General features: G+C 46.9%; 1 protein-coding gene across 1 annotated transcript in view; it reads left to right on the top strand.

The window, feature by feature from the left end:
• The window catches only part of DNAAF8 (dynein axonemal assembly factor 8), a gene marked incomplete at its 5' end in the record, with an annotated part of 84,515 nt that overhangs the window by 56,772 nt on the left and 14,222 nt on the right, over nt 1-13,521 (top strand). Inside the window, 4 exons of the mRNA XM_069030254.1 lie at nt 1,625-1,699; nt 3,142-3,195; nt 5,080-5,249; nt 10,358-10,553. Coding sequence (XP_068886355.1) covers nt 1,625-1,699; nt 3,142-3,195; nt 5,080-5,249; nt 10,358-10,553 — 495 coding nt within the window. The remainder of the gene's footprint in view (nt 1-1,624; nt 1,700-3,141; nt 3,196-5,079; nt 5,250-10,357; nt 10,554-13,521) is intronic.

Here is a 13,521-nt window from a genome sequence, read left to right as displayed (position 1 = left end):
CTGTTTGTATTATCCTCAGGGTGTGTGGGAATTGATTGAACTTGGACAAAGGAATCCAGTGCTGGGGGTTTTCTCAGGCACAGAAAAAGGTCATAATTTGGGGGTAAATTCTGTGCTTGGCTGAATTAAGATGAGGTAATGAAAGCAGCAGGAGCCAGCTGAGGTCATCTACAAGGTGACCTATTAAATTAATGTGGCTGTGCTTGGCCTGGTGCCCTTTCTAATGATCTTAAGGTACTCCATAAGTATTAATTAGATACCAGAGCAATTGGCAGGAGCAGTAAATAATACCATGCATTTACCTCTGTAAGAGAAACTGAAGAACAGAGGCCAAGAGCTCTCCCACCTAAATGTGGGCCCCTAATTGTGGTGCCAGGCTTTTGGCTTGATGCCTCAGCCTTGCCCTGTGCTCAGGGAGATGAAGGGGTGACCAATCTGTAAGAGCCGGAGAAAACAGAGTTTTTGAGAATTCCTTTTTATATCCTGGAGGAGAATGAAGGGAGGAATGGAGACCTTTGCTGTCAAAAGCTTCTCAGAGTTCAGTGATGTGTGCCAGCATCGATCTTTCAGCACAGTAAATTTGATAGTTTCCTCCTGTAGCAGGAAATGTATAGCCATGCCTCTTAAAACTAAATCACTGTGCAGACTGTGGGGTTATTGATACTGCATGGCTTAGAGCAGCAGACTACAAGCTCCCACTGTTTTCTTTTAATGTGAAATATTCAGAGAAGAATTGGGACTGCCTGACTCCTCTCACCCAGAGAGAAACAGTTCTGAGCCTGACAGTTTCTGGCAGGGAGTTGGAACAAGATGGTCCCTTCCAACCCAAGCCATTCTGGGATTTTATGATTACTCAGAAGCAGAGAGGAATCAAAGATTGTGGTAACACCATGTATCAGCTGAGAGGGAGCGATGCAGTCCCATAAGTGCATTCGTGCTTTGAATTTACAGCTCTTCCTTTATCTTTCCTTGGGGAAGAAAAGTCCTTTGTCATCAACACAAACTTAGACACTTGTGTCAAACCCACTGTGCCTGTGTAGTGTGCAGTAATAAATTTGCTTTGCTGAATACCAAGAAGAAAGTTTTGTCTGGGAAAAGGTCCTGGGTTTAGGCTCACAGTAAGTTCGAGTTGTCAGTGAACTATGGGGGTGTTCTCTGTGAGACTGGCAAGCAGGAAGAGGAGCCTTCAGGAGGGAAGGCCTCAGACATCCCAGAGTGGTGTCCAAAACTGTAAGAATTCATGCACTGCAGCCCTTAATTAAAGTTATCTTGAGATGGAAAGGCAGGATAAGAGGGAAGCAGAGCTGCAAGCTCAGTTTATTGGGGAAGGTTGTGATGGTAGGGCCAGCCCTTCCCACCAAAGCCACTGTCAGGAACAAAGGAGCACAGCTGAGGCACAACTTCAGCAACCTGCACTATCTCTTTTATAAGGTAATTCCATTTTGTTTTTATTGTTGTGGGAGGAATGGAGAGGCCTCTGTGCTCAAGAACAGCTCTTCAACATTTTGTAGCAGGTTGAACACCTGCCCTGCTAAATAAAATTACCTTTGTCACCCTCCAACCTCCAGACAATGAAGGTTTCTCATCTGTGAATCCATAAAGATACTTGTCTTTCCTTTTCCAGATGCAGAACACCGCCCTGCTGGGAAATACCTGCCACCACCTGGCAGGAGCTCCAGGACTGAAGGGAAGGCCACAGGTAAGCACCAGTTGCCTCTTGAGGAAAAAGCAAGTCACTTCAGACTCTTAAACAGATTGAAGAAAACTGTATGTCCTCAGTCAGAGCCATTGAAATGGGGTTAGTGAACCTTTGGTCAGACATCCTTAATCCCAGGCAATTGGGAAGGAAAGGCCAGCAGAATCCACCTGGTGCTGGGGGAAGGTGGGGGTATTGCCACATCATTTCTTCTCTACAGTCCTGAGAATGCCCCACTGAGGGATGGTGTGGAAAGTCAGCTGGAAGAGTAATTAGTGTCAGCTCTTTAGCAGCCTTTTTCAGGTGTAGATCCCAGAAATGATCATTTTCATGATGTTTTAGAGAGGTGAAATCAGAGCAGAAGGTGCATTTCCTCTGTCATTTACATCCCAGCGCTGCCCAGGTCACCACGGGATTCACAGATGCTCAAAGTCCTTTCAGATAACCCCAGCACTAAGGAAAAAAGATGGGAGGATGTGAGCTAAAAAGTTATGAGACAAGGCAAGGACCTTAGGGCTGGTTCCACCTGCTATTTGTGCTCCTATTATTGCAACAAACATGTGGAAAGAGAAAGAGGCCTCATTAGGAAAAAAAACCACTTTGGCTAAACACCTTCCAGATACTTAGCCCTGGAAAATAGATAGCCAGGGATTTTGGACAGTAATCAATACAAAAAAAACCAAAAGGTAATTCTGTTTTGACAAACAGATTTTAGTTCTCTCTTATCTACCTTGCACATCACAGTGGCTAAATTTGCCAGTCACTGGAAAAGGAAGTCTCTTATCAATCTGATGCAGGATTCCCCTCATTGTGCCCTAGATCTGGGTAACTTCTCAATTCACATGTACCTGAAGTGCCTTGATTTTCCTCACCTCTCCAGGTCACTGCAGGTTTTACATTAGACTGAAGGAAACATTTTTCTATTGGCTTTTGTCCTAAGTTCTGATTCACCAGACTCCTTTCATCCTGCTCTGCTCTCCCAAAGAACCACTGGAGCAGCCATTCCTGGCTGGCTGGGGAATGCCAGGGAGGTTTTATCAGCACCACTCAGGATCAACAGCACTTCTTCGTTTCTGAGAGAACATCAAACAAAACACCTGAGCTCTGGCAACACCAGAAACAGGGCAGCATCTGACTTGACTGTGGAATATTAGGAGCACAAATAGATTTAAAACCATTGTTAATCACTCTCTGAAACCCCAGAAAAGGTAACCAAGATCCAACATGACTTAGGATTTTCAGTCCTGATCAGCCTGTGCTCCTGGGTGTGACCCAGCCCAGGGTGTCCCAGGACATCTGAAATCAACCCATCCATGTCCCAGTGTAATACCCTAAAATATCTGTGTGTCACTGTAATGTTGGCTGCTGTATGGAGAGATGATGGCACAGTTCTCAGGTTGTCTCAGAACACACAGAACTCACTCAAATCTGCTTCTCTTCTTTAGAGGGTGAGAGCTGGAGGTGCCGAGCAGAATCCCTGTTTTCCTACCTGCAAGCAGGTGAGAGAAGAGCAAATGGAAAAATGTGGTTTGACAAGGACTTGGTGGAGACAAATCAGCTGGATGTGCCAGCCCAAAATAAGCAAAAGGATTACACCAACATTTTCCTTAGGCTGGAATCCAGGCAGTGATGCACTCTAAGCATGCCAGGAGATGTGGTATCTGCTTGAGTTCACACTCATTTGAAGTCACACCTATCTGAAGTATTGTCTATAAATAGCATATAAATGAAACTCTATTTTCACAGGCTATGAAATCAAAACCTATGTAATAATTTTTGGGGGAGGCAAAATGGAAAGGATTGTGAGGAAGGGATCTAAAAAATATTACAAAGTAGAGAAAGACCAGGAAAACTGGGAAGGGCTCTGAACAGCCAGAACTGGAGATGGAGATCAGGCAGGTTTGAGTGTTGCCAAACAGGTACCTCTGGTAATTCATGATCAGCAGAGGTTGTTCCATTGCTAATTAGTGGTATTTTCTCTAATTCTTGTTACTTAAAATCGCTGAGGAGAGAAAGCCAGCTCTGGGTGACCAAACCAAGCTGGCAATCCTCCTGAAGTGTCTCAAGTCCTTAAACATGCAGCAGGTAGTGACTCACACAGCAGAAGAATGATAATACCTGCCCAAAACCGGAGCAGATGGTGAGGAAAACATCTGGAGACCACGGAGTGCTTACATAACACACATGGGTGAGGTTGGTGAGGTGGAGCCCAGCAGCTTCCTGCACTTCCAGGCTGTTGCTATGGAACCTTTCTGTTCAGGAATGATGTGAGGAAAACAGCACATCTGGAACAGGAGGGCTCCCTGCAGCACAAGGGTTAAGTTCGATATCAAGTGGGGAGGAAATAATCTTGGTTTTTATTTTTGATCCCGTGTTTCTGTGCCATGAATCCTGCTTGTCACCTGGAAATAACAGCATTAAGTTCCAAGTAGCCTTGTTAATGCTTTGTTGCATTGACATCTGTATAATTAATACTGGGGTGTACAGGAAACAGAAAATGACATTCCAGATGAGCTTGGATCAGTTTCAGCAGCCTGTAGGTTGTTCCCCTGTGCTTGTGCTGAGTGATGTGGTTCAGCACCAGCAGTTCCTGGGGCCTCACAGACTGGTTCTGACACTGCACTTGCCGATAAATCTCCAAAAGATGTTATAAGGATAAAATATTAACTATACTCTTAGTAGAAAGTACTTTAGCAAGACTTAAAATTTGAAAGTGCTGTCATTTAAAAATTGAATTTATGTATTTTCTGCCTTTAAATCCATTTTCATCAGAGAGCAAAGCTTTCTTGGTCTGGTTTGTTTTCTGCTCCTCATAGTGCTGCACTTTCCTGGCAGCTCTGCTGGGAGAGAAGCAGAAAGTTTTTGCTGGAATGTCAATTTTGGTAAACACAACTCTATTCATAATTGCTTTATGACATTAATTGGGACCTGTCAGGGTTGTTAGTGCCTTTCTGAAACAGAGCTCTAAAATATACAGAACACCAGAGTAAGAATGGAATAGCTACTCAAGGATTACATCACATAATCATCACAGTTCACATGAAAAATGCAAAAGGGAATACTTTATCTCTCTGAAAACATTAATCTATAATATAAAGATTCGAGTCGTATCTGACAGGGCTGCCACAAAAACTTTTTAGGCCTGGAGCAGATTTCCTTGGGGGAGAAACCTCCAAGCCTAGACTGTTTCAGATACATTTTTAAACTGAAAACCCAACAAAGCAAACCCAAACAAATAATCCTGTATGCCCGGGTTTTTTATGGCCTTGTTTTGTTGGGATTTTTGTGCGCTTCCTGCCAGGTTTCCGCTAACCCCCATCCCCAGATGTCAGCCCAGGGTAGTAAACAAACCCCGCTGTGTTTCACCGAGCGCTTTGTTCCAGGGGCACAGGTTCTCTGCACAGTGCTGCTCATCAAACCCGGTGTCTGGAGCCGCAGGCTCCCAAGGATCCTCCGGAATCTACACCTGGAAAAATTCAGCGTGGTCGGAATGAAACACCTCAACCTGGGAGCGGCCGCTGCCTCGGCCCTCCTGCCCTCCGAGGTGCAGCAGGTTGGTGACGGGAGTGGCAGCTCCGTGGTACCTCTGGCCTGGGGAAAGGGATGAGCTGGGGATAATCCATTCCTGAAAACCCCAGCAATTCCCACCCGGGATTTCGGAGCTGTTGCTGGGAGCGAGCTATATGGAACAATCAGATCTGTACCTTATCAGCACAAAGAGAGCTGACGTGCTGAGGGCTTCTTTTATCACACGCCATAAAGACGCAGCCCTGGCTTCTCCCAAACAAAACTTTGGGGAGGATATGGGCAATCCGGACCTCCCAGGAATCCGTTCAGCTCTGCCTCTTTCCCTGCCAAACAGGTGTCCTCTGTTCCTTCCCCGGGTCATTCCAGGTAGGGCACATCCCGGCAGCACGTGTGCCTGCGTTTATTCCATGTGGTTAAAGCTGGGAAAGCCTCCCTGCCCTGTCAGGGCACGCACATCTCGGGGCTGCAGTTACCTGAGATTACATTGCAGGCACAGCTGCATCCTGGGAGCCGGGCTGTAGAAATCACCTGCGAGCAGAGAAAATTGTCCTTGCTCGTGTCTGATAGACAATAAAGAGGGTTCTTAAATCTTAGGGCACTGTGGGGTTGATTAGCTGTAAATAGATACTTGTTTCTGCTCTTTTAGGGCATTAGAAACCTTTTATTTCCTACCCCGAGTGTAAGGATACTGTGAAAGCCAGGGAACTGAACTCTGGCCATTTGAGAGGAGTTGGATTATTTTTTTTTTTTCCTTCCCTCGGGGAAAAACAATCTGTGTTATTAGATTGGTTTCCTGAAGACATTTAACCGATTGACTTTACAGAAACCAAACGTTTATAATTGATACTGCACTTGGGTTAAGTTTGGAAAGTTTATAACATTGTCTCCTAGAAATTCTTGATAGAGGCTTCCAGAAGAAAACAGGCACATGCCAAGGCAGTGCTCTGGAACAATTAATGCCTTCTGCATGATAGCAGTGAGCACAGGTATCTGAGTTTTAAATATTTATACTGGCAAGAGAGATACAGTGGCCGTTAGGGTTGATGGGGATGTGCTTCCCAATGTTATTTAATCACAGAGCTAAACACAAAATGATTTTTTCATCATCTGAAACAGAAAACATCTTAAAACCCCCAAATATCCTCAGGAAGCAATGCAGATGCATGTGGGGTAAATGTGAGGAGAGGTTGTTTCCTGAAAACGTCCTTGTTTTTGGAGTTCTCCAACACACCAGAGCAGCTGTTGAGCATTGATTCAGTTGCCTTGAAGAGCTGGTGACTAATGAGGATAAAAATTACAGACTGTTGGGGTTTTGTTCAAGGGGAAAAAAGCAGGGTTTGGAAGTGAGGAAGCAAAGAGAATAGACTGCCTTTGGTGAGGGGGAGCAGACAGTGGGAAATGCTTTCTGCTGTCCAGAAGCTCCTGCTCCCTTTTAGAACAGTAGGAATGGCTCTCACTAGGGAGGGCTGGGAAAGGCTGAGCTCTCAAGATAAGTAGGGAGCTTTTGAAAAAGCCTCAGCAAGCTCCAGGGACTGGGTTATTTGGAAAATCCAGTGGGTAAGTGGCTCAATGGCAGCCGTGGGGGCAGGGCTGTTTTTCCCAGCTAAATTCCATGTACAGCTTTTGGATGGGAGGAATATTCCTGATGGATCTACTCCTTGGTTTATGGCACAGTGGGATGCAGTGGTGGCCTTAAAATGTGGCTCCCAATATGGGGGCAAATTGCTGGGATTTAACACATCACAGAATCCCAGCTGGGGTGGTCCCAGTTGGGTCTGGAAGTGACCTCTGGAGATCATCCTGTCCCAACCCCCTGCCAGGGCAGGGTCACCTGGAGCAGGTGACACAGGGATATATCCAGGTGGGTTTGGGATATCTCCAGAGATGGAGAGTCCAAGCCCTCCCTGGGCAGCTGTTCCATGGCTCTGCCACCCTCCATGGGAGGAAGTTCTTCCTCATGTGGAGGTGGAATTTCTTGTGGTTTAGTTTCTGACCATTGCTCCTCATCCTGTTGCTGAAAGAGCCCTGCACCATCCTCTGACACCCTTGGAATATTTATATGGATTGATGAGATCCGTGAGGGAATGTCCTGTTGAAGAAGATGGAGCCAGTGTGTCTGTCCCTTCTAGAAGTTCTGTCCAGGGCTTTTTCTCACTTTACCTGGAGCATGCTCCGAAATCCATCTCTACAGAACTCCCAAGCACTGGGATGTGCTGGTTTGTTGTGTGTACATAGCACAGGAGAGCAAATCTGGGTTTATTCACTGCAAGCAAGACAACCTCACATCTCCTTTTCCTTTCTAATGTATTATTTACATGCACTTGACAAACATCCTTGGCAGCATGAGCTCAGCTCCGTGATTGCTTTTCCAACTGAAGTAGTCCCCCTGAGCTCGGAGCGGCGCGTGGCCTTTGGAGCACGAGAAAAAACGACTGCTCTGCTCTTTGCCGAGGTTATCGAATCACAGGAGCCATAAGAAGATGTTTTATCTGCAATTTAATGATGGTTATCAAAAATAAAGGTCATGTAAACAGAGCTGACATTGTCTGCCCAGCTTTCAGCATGACCTGGCGGTGCTCAGCCAGTGAGGAGCCCCTGTTCCCAGGGGGATTCTGCCTAGGAGGGCTGGATCTCCTTTCACTGCTTATCCAGCAGATCCAGCCCTGTGCAGATTGGCAGTTTTGGCTTTAGTTTTACAGTGGGGGCTGATCTTGCTGTGGGGGATTACCTGATGTGATTGCCTGCAGTAACAGGTCACTGGACTCAATAACTCCACGATTCCCTCCAGCCCCATCTTGTGATTCCAGCGGTAAAGGCAGCCGGATCATTCCCTGCTCTTTCATCCCGTTAGCCCTCCCGAGCCAGTGCACAGCTGGAACTTCCTCTCGATGAAATTGCTTCCTGAATTCCAGGCAGCTGCACAGGGGCAGCCCCAGCACAGCTGCTCGGGATCTGCAAGGACACGGAGGCGGGATGGGAGTGGGGGGAGCGAAGGCAGCGCTGGGCTGGAGTGGCTGTGAGGAGTGTGAGGAGCTGCCAAGAAGGAAAGAGTCACCTTGACACCCTGACACCATCAGCAGCGATTAGGAACAGCATCATCTTCAACACCAAATCCATGGATTTGCTGGGGAGCAACTGCAAGATGGAAGAGTTTTGTTATTTAGATCTAAAATCACTTGTTAGATGCTCTGGAACAAAATAATGCCATTTATTCTGGTCTGTTTAACAGAAACTGCATGTTTTCCTTGCAGCTGTTTCCAACCTGGATGAATATTGATATGTTTTATCAGTCCTTTTGAAAGTTTTCATTGAAAACATCACTGGTTTTTCATTGCCCAAAGAGAAAACCCATAGAAAAATGGATTAAATCCATTTTTTTAACTAACAAAAATTTTCCAGCAGGAAGGGATTATTTTGTATTATACAGAACTGAATGAATGTCACAATTTCTCAGTACACTGTGACAAGCTGAAATTCTTCATCCTCATCCAAGCAGAACTCTTGTCACCAGAGAGCCCCTGAGCCACACACTGTGACCCTGTGCCCACTGGGCAGGAGGACTGACAAGCACCACATCCAAGCCCTTAAATACCTCACCAATTTAAGCACAGAGGGGCTTTCTCATGGAATATTCTGCCTTTGCAAACAGAGGGGGGAATATCAGGCTTGAGCCCGTGGTTGTCAATTCATAACCTACTTCTTAGAGATGCAATTTAGGAGGCAGGCGAGTGCGACGAGATTTGGGTCAAAGGCAGTGAATGGTTTCACAGGATAGAAAAGCAGAGAGGCCTTGAAGTGTTTTATCTCCATATTTCTAAATGAAATGATAGGATTTGCTTTTGGAAATGTTTTATCTAGAGAATTGCTATCCTCTGCTGCTTTTAGAAGATTAAAAAACAGAGGAATTAAAACCTCTGTGAATGACGTGATTCAGCTGAATCAAATGGTGGTTTTTCCCCCTCTTGTTTTTATTTCCTCAGAAATTGGGAAAAAAAGTAAATAGCCATGGGTTGATTCTGGCAGGGAGCTGGAAATGCCCTTGTTTTCTATGCTGGAGAGAACATCCAGCCCTGGCTGCTGCACTGTGGGGTGCAGGGAGGCACAGCTGGATGTTCCTGACACCTTGTTCAGACAGAGGGGCAGAAGGAGGCAGAACAGGATGTTCCTGCCACGTTATTCAGCTAGAAGGGCAGGAAGAGGCAGAACTGGATGCTCCTGCCATGTTATTCAGATGGAGAAGCAGGAGGAGGCAGGGCTGCAGCTGCTGTGGGCACCCTGACCTTGTGCTCAGCCCAGACATCTGCAGCAAGCCTGGCTTCCCAAGGTTTTCCTTCATTTAAGCAGTCAGCAAGGCCAGGAGGGCTCTGCCATCCACCTGCCCCTGGCACTGCTGCCTTTCCCAGGGTCCCTGTTGCTCTGTCTGTCCCCAGCCCTCAGAGCAGCCTCTCCTCACCAGTGCAGTGGTTGCTGTTTGTCATTTCCTCTCATCCTTCCTCAGTGTAAGATCCCAGGGTGTTGTGACCTCCACAGCTGTGCTCAGGAGTGGGCACGGGCTGAACTGACCACGCTTGGAAAAGAAGCAAAGGTGGAGAAAATTGCTATGGAGCAAAGGGCATCAGACAAGGCCAGGAGGACCAACTGACTTCTTGCAGCCCCTCTTCTGACCCTCCTACTTTTAAGTTCTGTAGTCCTGATCCTAACTAGTGTCTGGAGTTCACTCTTCAGGAGAAGCATGGTGTGTGTGGGAGGGTGGTCCTGCCTTTTGTGAATTCAAAAAGCAAAGCTCTGGTATTTGTGATCCATCATTTTATATCAGCTGAAGAATTAAACGTGGCTCCTCATCCCAGAGTATTTGTGACCCTGGTGTTCTTGCTTGTGCTTCCTGCTGATCTGGATGTCCCCCTGAAGGAGCAGCCCTCCTGTGACCTGCTGGATGTCACAGGAACTGCTTAGTGTCTGAGCTCTGTATTTTGGAATCTTTAGTACACTAGCAGTGTATTAAAGAGGAGAGAAAACAAGGAGCAACAGCAGATTTGCTTATTCACAGCTTTCCTTCCCAGCCAAAGGAAAGCTGGGATGTTCCCAGTGCTCACCAGTTCGTTATAACCTGTTCCATCTCTGGTTTCTTCTCAGGATCCAGCTGCTGTAGAAGCTCACTGTACCTACCTTACCTCGGGCACTGCCCTCGTGCTGTGCCTGCAGAGACCCAACGCTGTGAAGAAGCTGATGGATCTCCTGGGGCCAGAGGATCCTCAGCTGGCCCAAGCACTGGATCCATGCCTCTGGAGGGCTCAGTATGGCACCAGCACAGTCCAGAATGGATTTTATGGTAGGTTTTTGTAAAAGAAAAGTCCAAAGGCTCAGATATACAAATGGACACTGTGTTATGTATTGTTCCCTCCTGCATTGTCACTACACGTGACAATGGAACAGTGGAGGCCATTATTCCCTAGAAAGCTTTCCCTGTGTTCTTGGTGGCTGAGCTGAGTGTGTCTCAAGCAATGAAATACTCTCCCAGAAGATATATTCCAAAAGGGTTCTTCCCAGAGCAGCCCTAGATCTGTCTTTATCAGAACAGATTTCCTTTGATCTCTTCCCTGCTTGGTCCTTTCATACTTTGAGCTTGGTTATTTCATTGTTATCCCCAAGAACCCATCTGTCTTCCCTGCTTGTGTGTCCCTTCCTGATGTCTCCATTACCCATGGGCCAGCTCCAAGACTTCACAAAGACTCCGAGTTCCTGTAACATCCCAAAATGCTGATGGGCTGGCTGGAGAGAGGTGATCCAGACCTGCTCTGCCTGAGGCAAGCAGGGAGACTCAGCTGTTTCCCACCTGGAAAGGCTCTTTCCAGCTGGCACATGGGCAGAGGCACAGGGCAAGTCAGCATCCTTGGAATGCTGAACCATCCCAGCTCCTCTGCCAGCAGGGAGGCACTGGGATGTTGCAGTGTGTGGGAGGGGGTGAAAGATGGGAAAATGGGAGGTATCCCTGGAGAGAGCAGCCTGTGGAGAGCCCAGCATTATTGCCACAAGGAGGGAAGGATGTCATTCCAAAATTCCCATGGAATTAAGCATGGTCAGCTCCCTGCCTGTGCCTCTCCTCAGTGTTGCACGGATTTTGCTCTAATAGTTAAAGGAATGTAAAAATAATGAAGCAATAATTTCTGTAAACTCAGGTGAACTGGCTGGCAGGCACTGTGTGCCCTCAAGTCCCACAAGAACTTTCCTGACAAGATCCATTGGATTATATGGCACTTCCTATCATATCCTGGGCTGTGAGATCCCTCTCTCTTTTCATCCACATCCAGTGGGCTGCTGAGAACTGGCAGGGAATGAAGGAGTCACAGTTTGGGAAAGACAACCAACCCTTCACTGCAGAACCTTCTTTAACCCTGAGGACTAGGATTCAGCCAGGAGAGATCTCTCAGTGGGAGTGACTGAAGAGCAGGATCTACCTACACACACAAAAAAAAAGTGGTCAGGGCTTTTCAGCCAATCCTTTTCCATTCTCAGCCTCTGCTCCTCTTGCTCTGGAGATGAATGGATTGTGTATCCAGATTGCTCTGAAGCTCCTCAGTCGTGGCTAAGAATGGGTTAATAGATACCCCAGATTTCAGATGTTTGCTACATTTGGAGCATCCCCAGCCTAACTCAGTGAAAATGAGCAAGGGAAGCTGAGTCTCATCCTGTTTTGTTGGGAGTTACAGGGAGCTCACTGTGTGAGAGAGATGCTTGGATGTTCTGACTCCTTTCAGACCCCTAGGCTGAGATCTGAAGTTGCTCTTGAGATCTGGGCTGAGCCCAGAGCTGGCCCTGCCCTCTGAGCCCAGCCCCTGTGCTCTGTGTAGGACCCAGCTGTAGCGCTGGCCCACAAAGCCCTCCCTGCACACGTCCCAGGAAAAGGGATGCAGCTGTAGCTAACTCTGATGGATCTGATGCAGCTGCTCTGCCCTGGAGCTGTCTGTCTGTAAGGAAAGGACTGTTCCTAACCCCCTGCATCTCCCAGAGCTTGTCCTCCAGCACAGGTGAAACATTTACCTACAAGTTCAGGTGGAAAAACCTTCAATGAGTAAGTGGGGGGCTGTGCAAGACCATCTTCCTTTCCTAGGGGGGAATTCTAAGCTTTCCTAGTTTTGCTCCAGCTGAGGAAGAATTTCAGTTAATGCCTGAAGCAGAGCAAACTCTCACTTTTCCTCCCTAAGTGACAGGGGAAATGCAATTTAGATGAAGATGGGGTTCCAGGGACACTGGTGAACCAAGAAATGCAGCTTTAAAGCTCTGGGGCTCAGCTGCAGAGGCAAACCTGCACCCTCCCATCTCTTCTGGGACTTGGGAAATCACTGTACTGTGCTTCTTCTTCCATCCAAAGAGCTCTGACATATGCACCCTACACTGCCTTGTACCTTGAGCAAAGTGAGAGTAAAACACTCATTTTGGGAGCATTTGTGTTCTCTGTAATGCCACAAATGATGGAAGCACAGAGGGTTTGGTGTGGAGGTGTGGAAAGGATCCAGCCCAGCTCCTACACTGGTGACTTACACAACCTCAGGATTGTAAACTGCTGCCTTAAGGGCTCTGGCTATACAATACCTGGAATTATGGAGCTCAAACAGGGCTGAGTGCTCTCAGGTGGGACCCTTTGAATGGGCAGCCTCAAAGGTGGTAATATTTCAGAGGATATTTGGATCCCAGGAGCATGGATCTGTGCCAGCACATCGACAATCTATCTGAACTCCAATAGAAAGAGCTTTTTCCTCTCTAATGTTTTCCATCCACAAATCTCCAAACATTCTGAGTAATGCTTTCTAGCACTGTTGCTTTATAGGGAAATATTCAGCTGCTAAGCCTGGAGGGACCTCTCGAGTCACTGAGTTCAGTTAATTCCCTCACAGACAACCCCATCATGTTTTTTGCCCTTCCATGAGCATCCACCCCAACTGGATGGATGTCACAGAGCTTTGAGAGCTAAAAATCTCCTTACATTTTCAGACTTAAATGCAGCCCCACACAGTTTGTGCCCATTTGTTCCTGTGCCATTATCTTTATTTTAAGTAGCTCTTTTTACACCTCTGACCTTTCCTACCCTGGAGTGTTTATCAGAAATCAGATTTGTTTCTCAGCTTTGGGTCGTGTTGGGTCAAACGAGCCAAGGTCTGGTTTAACTCTTCAGAGGATTCTCCATTCCTCCAGTCATCCCCATGTCATTTCTCTGACTGTTCCAGTCTCAATTTACCTTTCCTGACCAGAGGTGAACAGAAAAATGTACTTCCATCAGCAATGCCTCATGCTAATTCTGA

This window comes from Aphelocoma coerulescens, chromosome 14, assembly GCF_041296385.1.
Source record: "Aphelocoma coerulescens isolate FSJ_1873_10779 chromosome 14, UR_Acoe_1.0, whole genome shotgun sequence".
Classification (NCBI taxonomy): Eukaryota; Metazoa; Chordata; class Aves; order Passeriformes; family Corvidae; genus Aphelocoma; species Aphelocoma coerulescens.
Note: the sequence above shows the minus strand (reverse complement) of the source record. Positions and strands in the feature narration are given on the sequence as shown.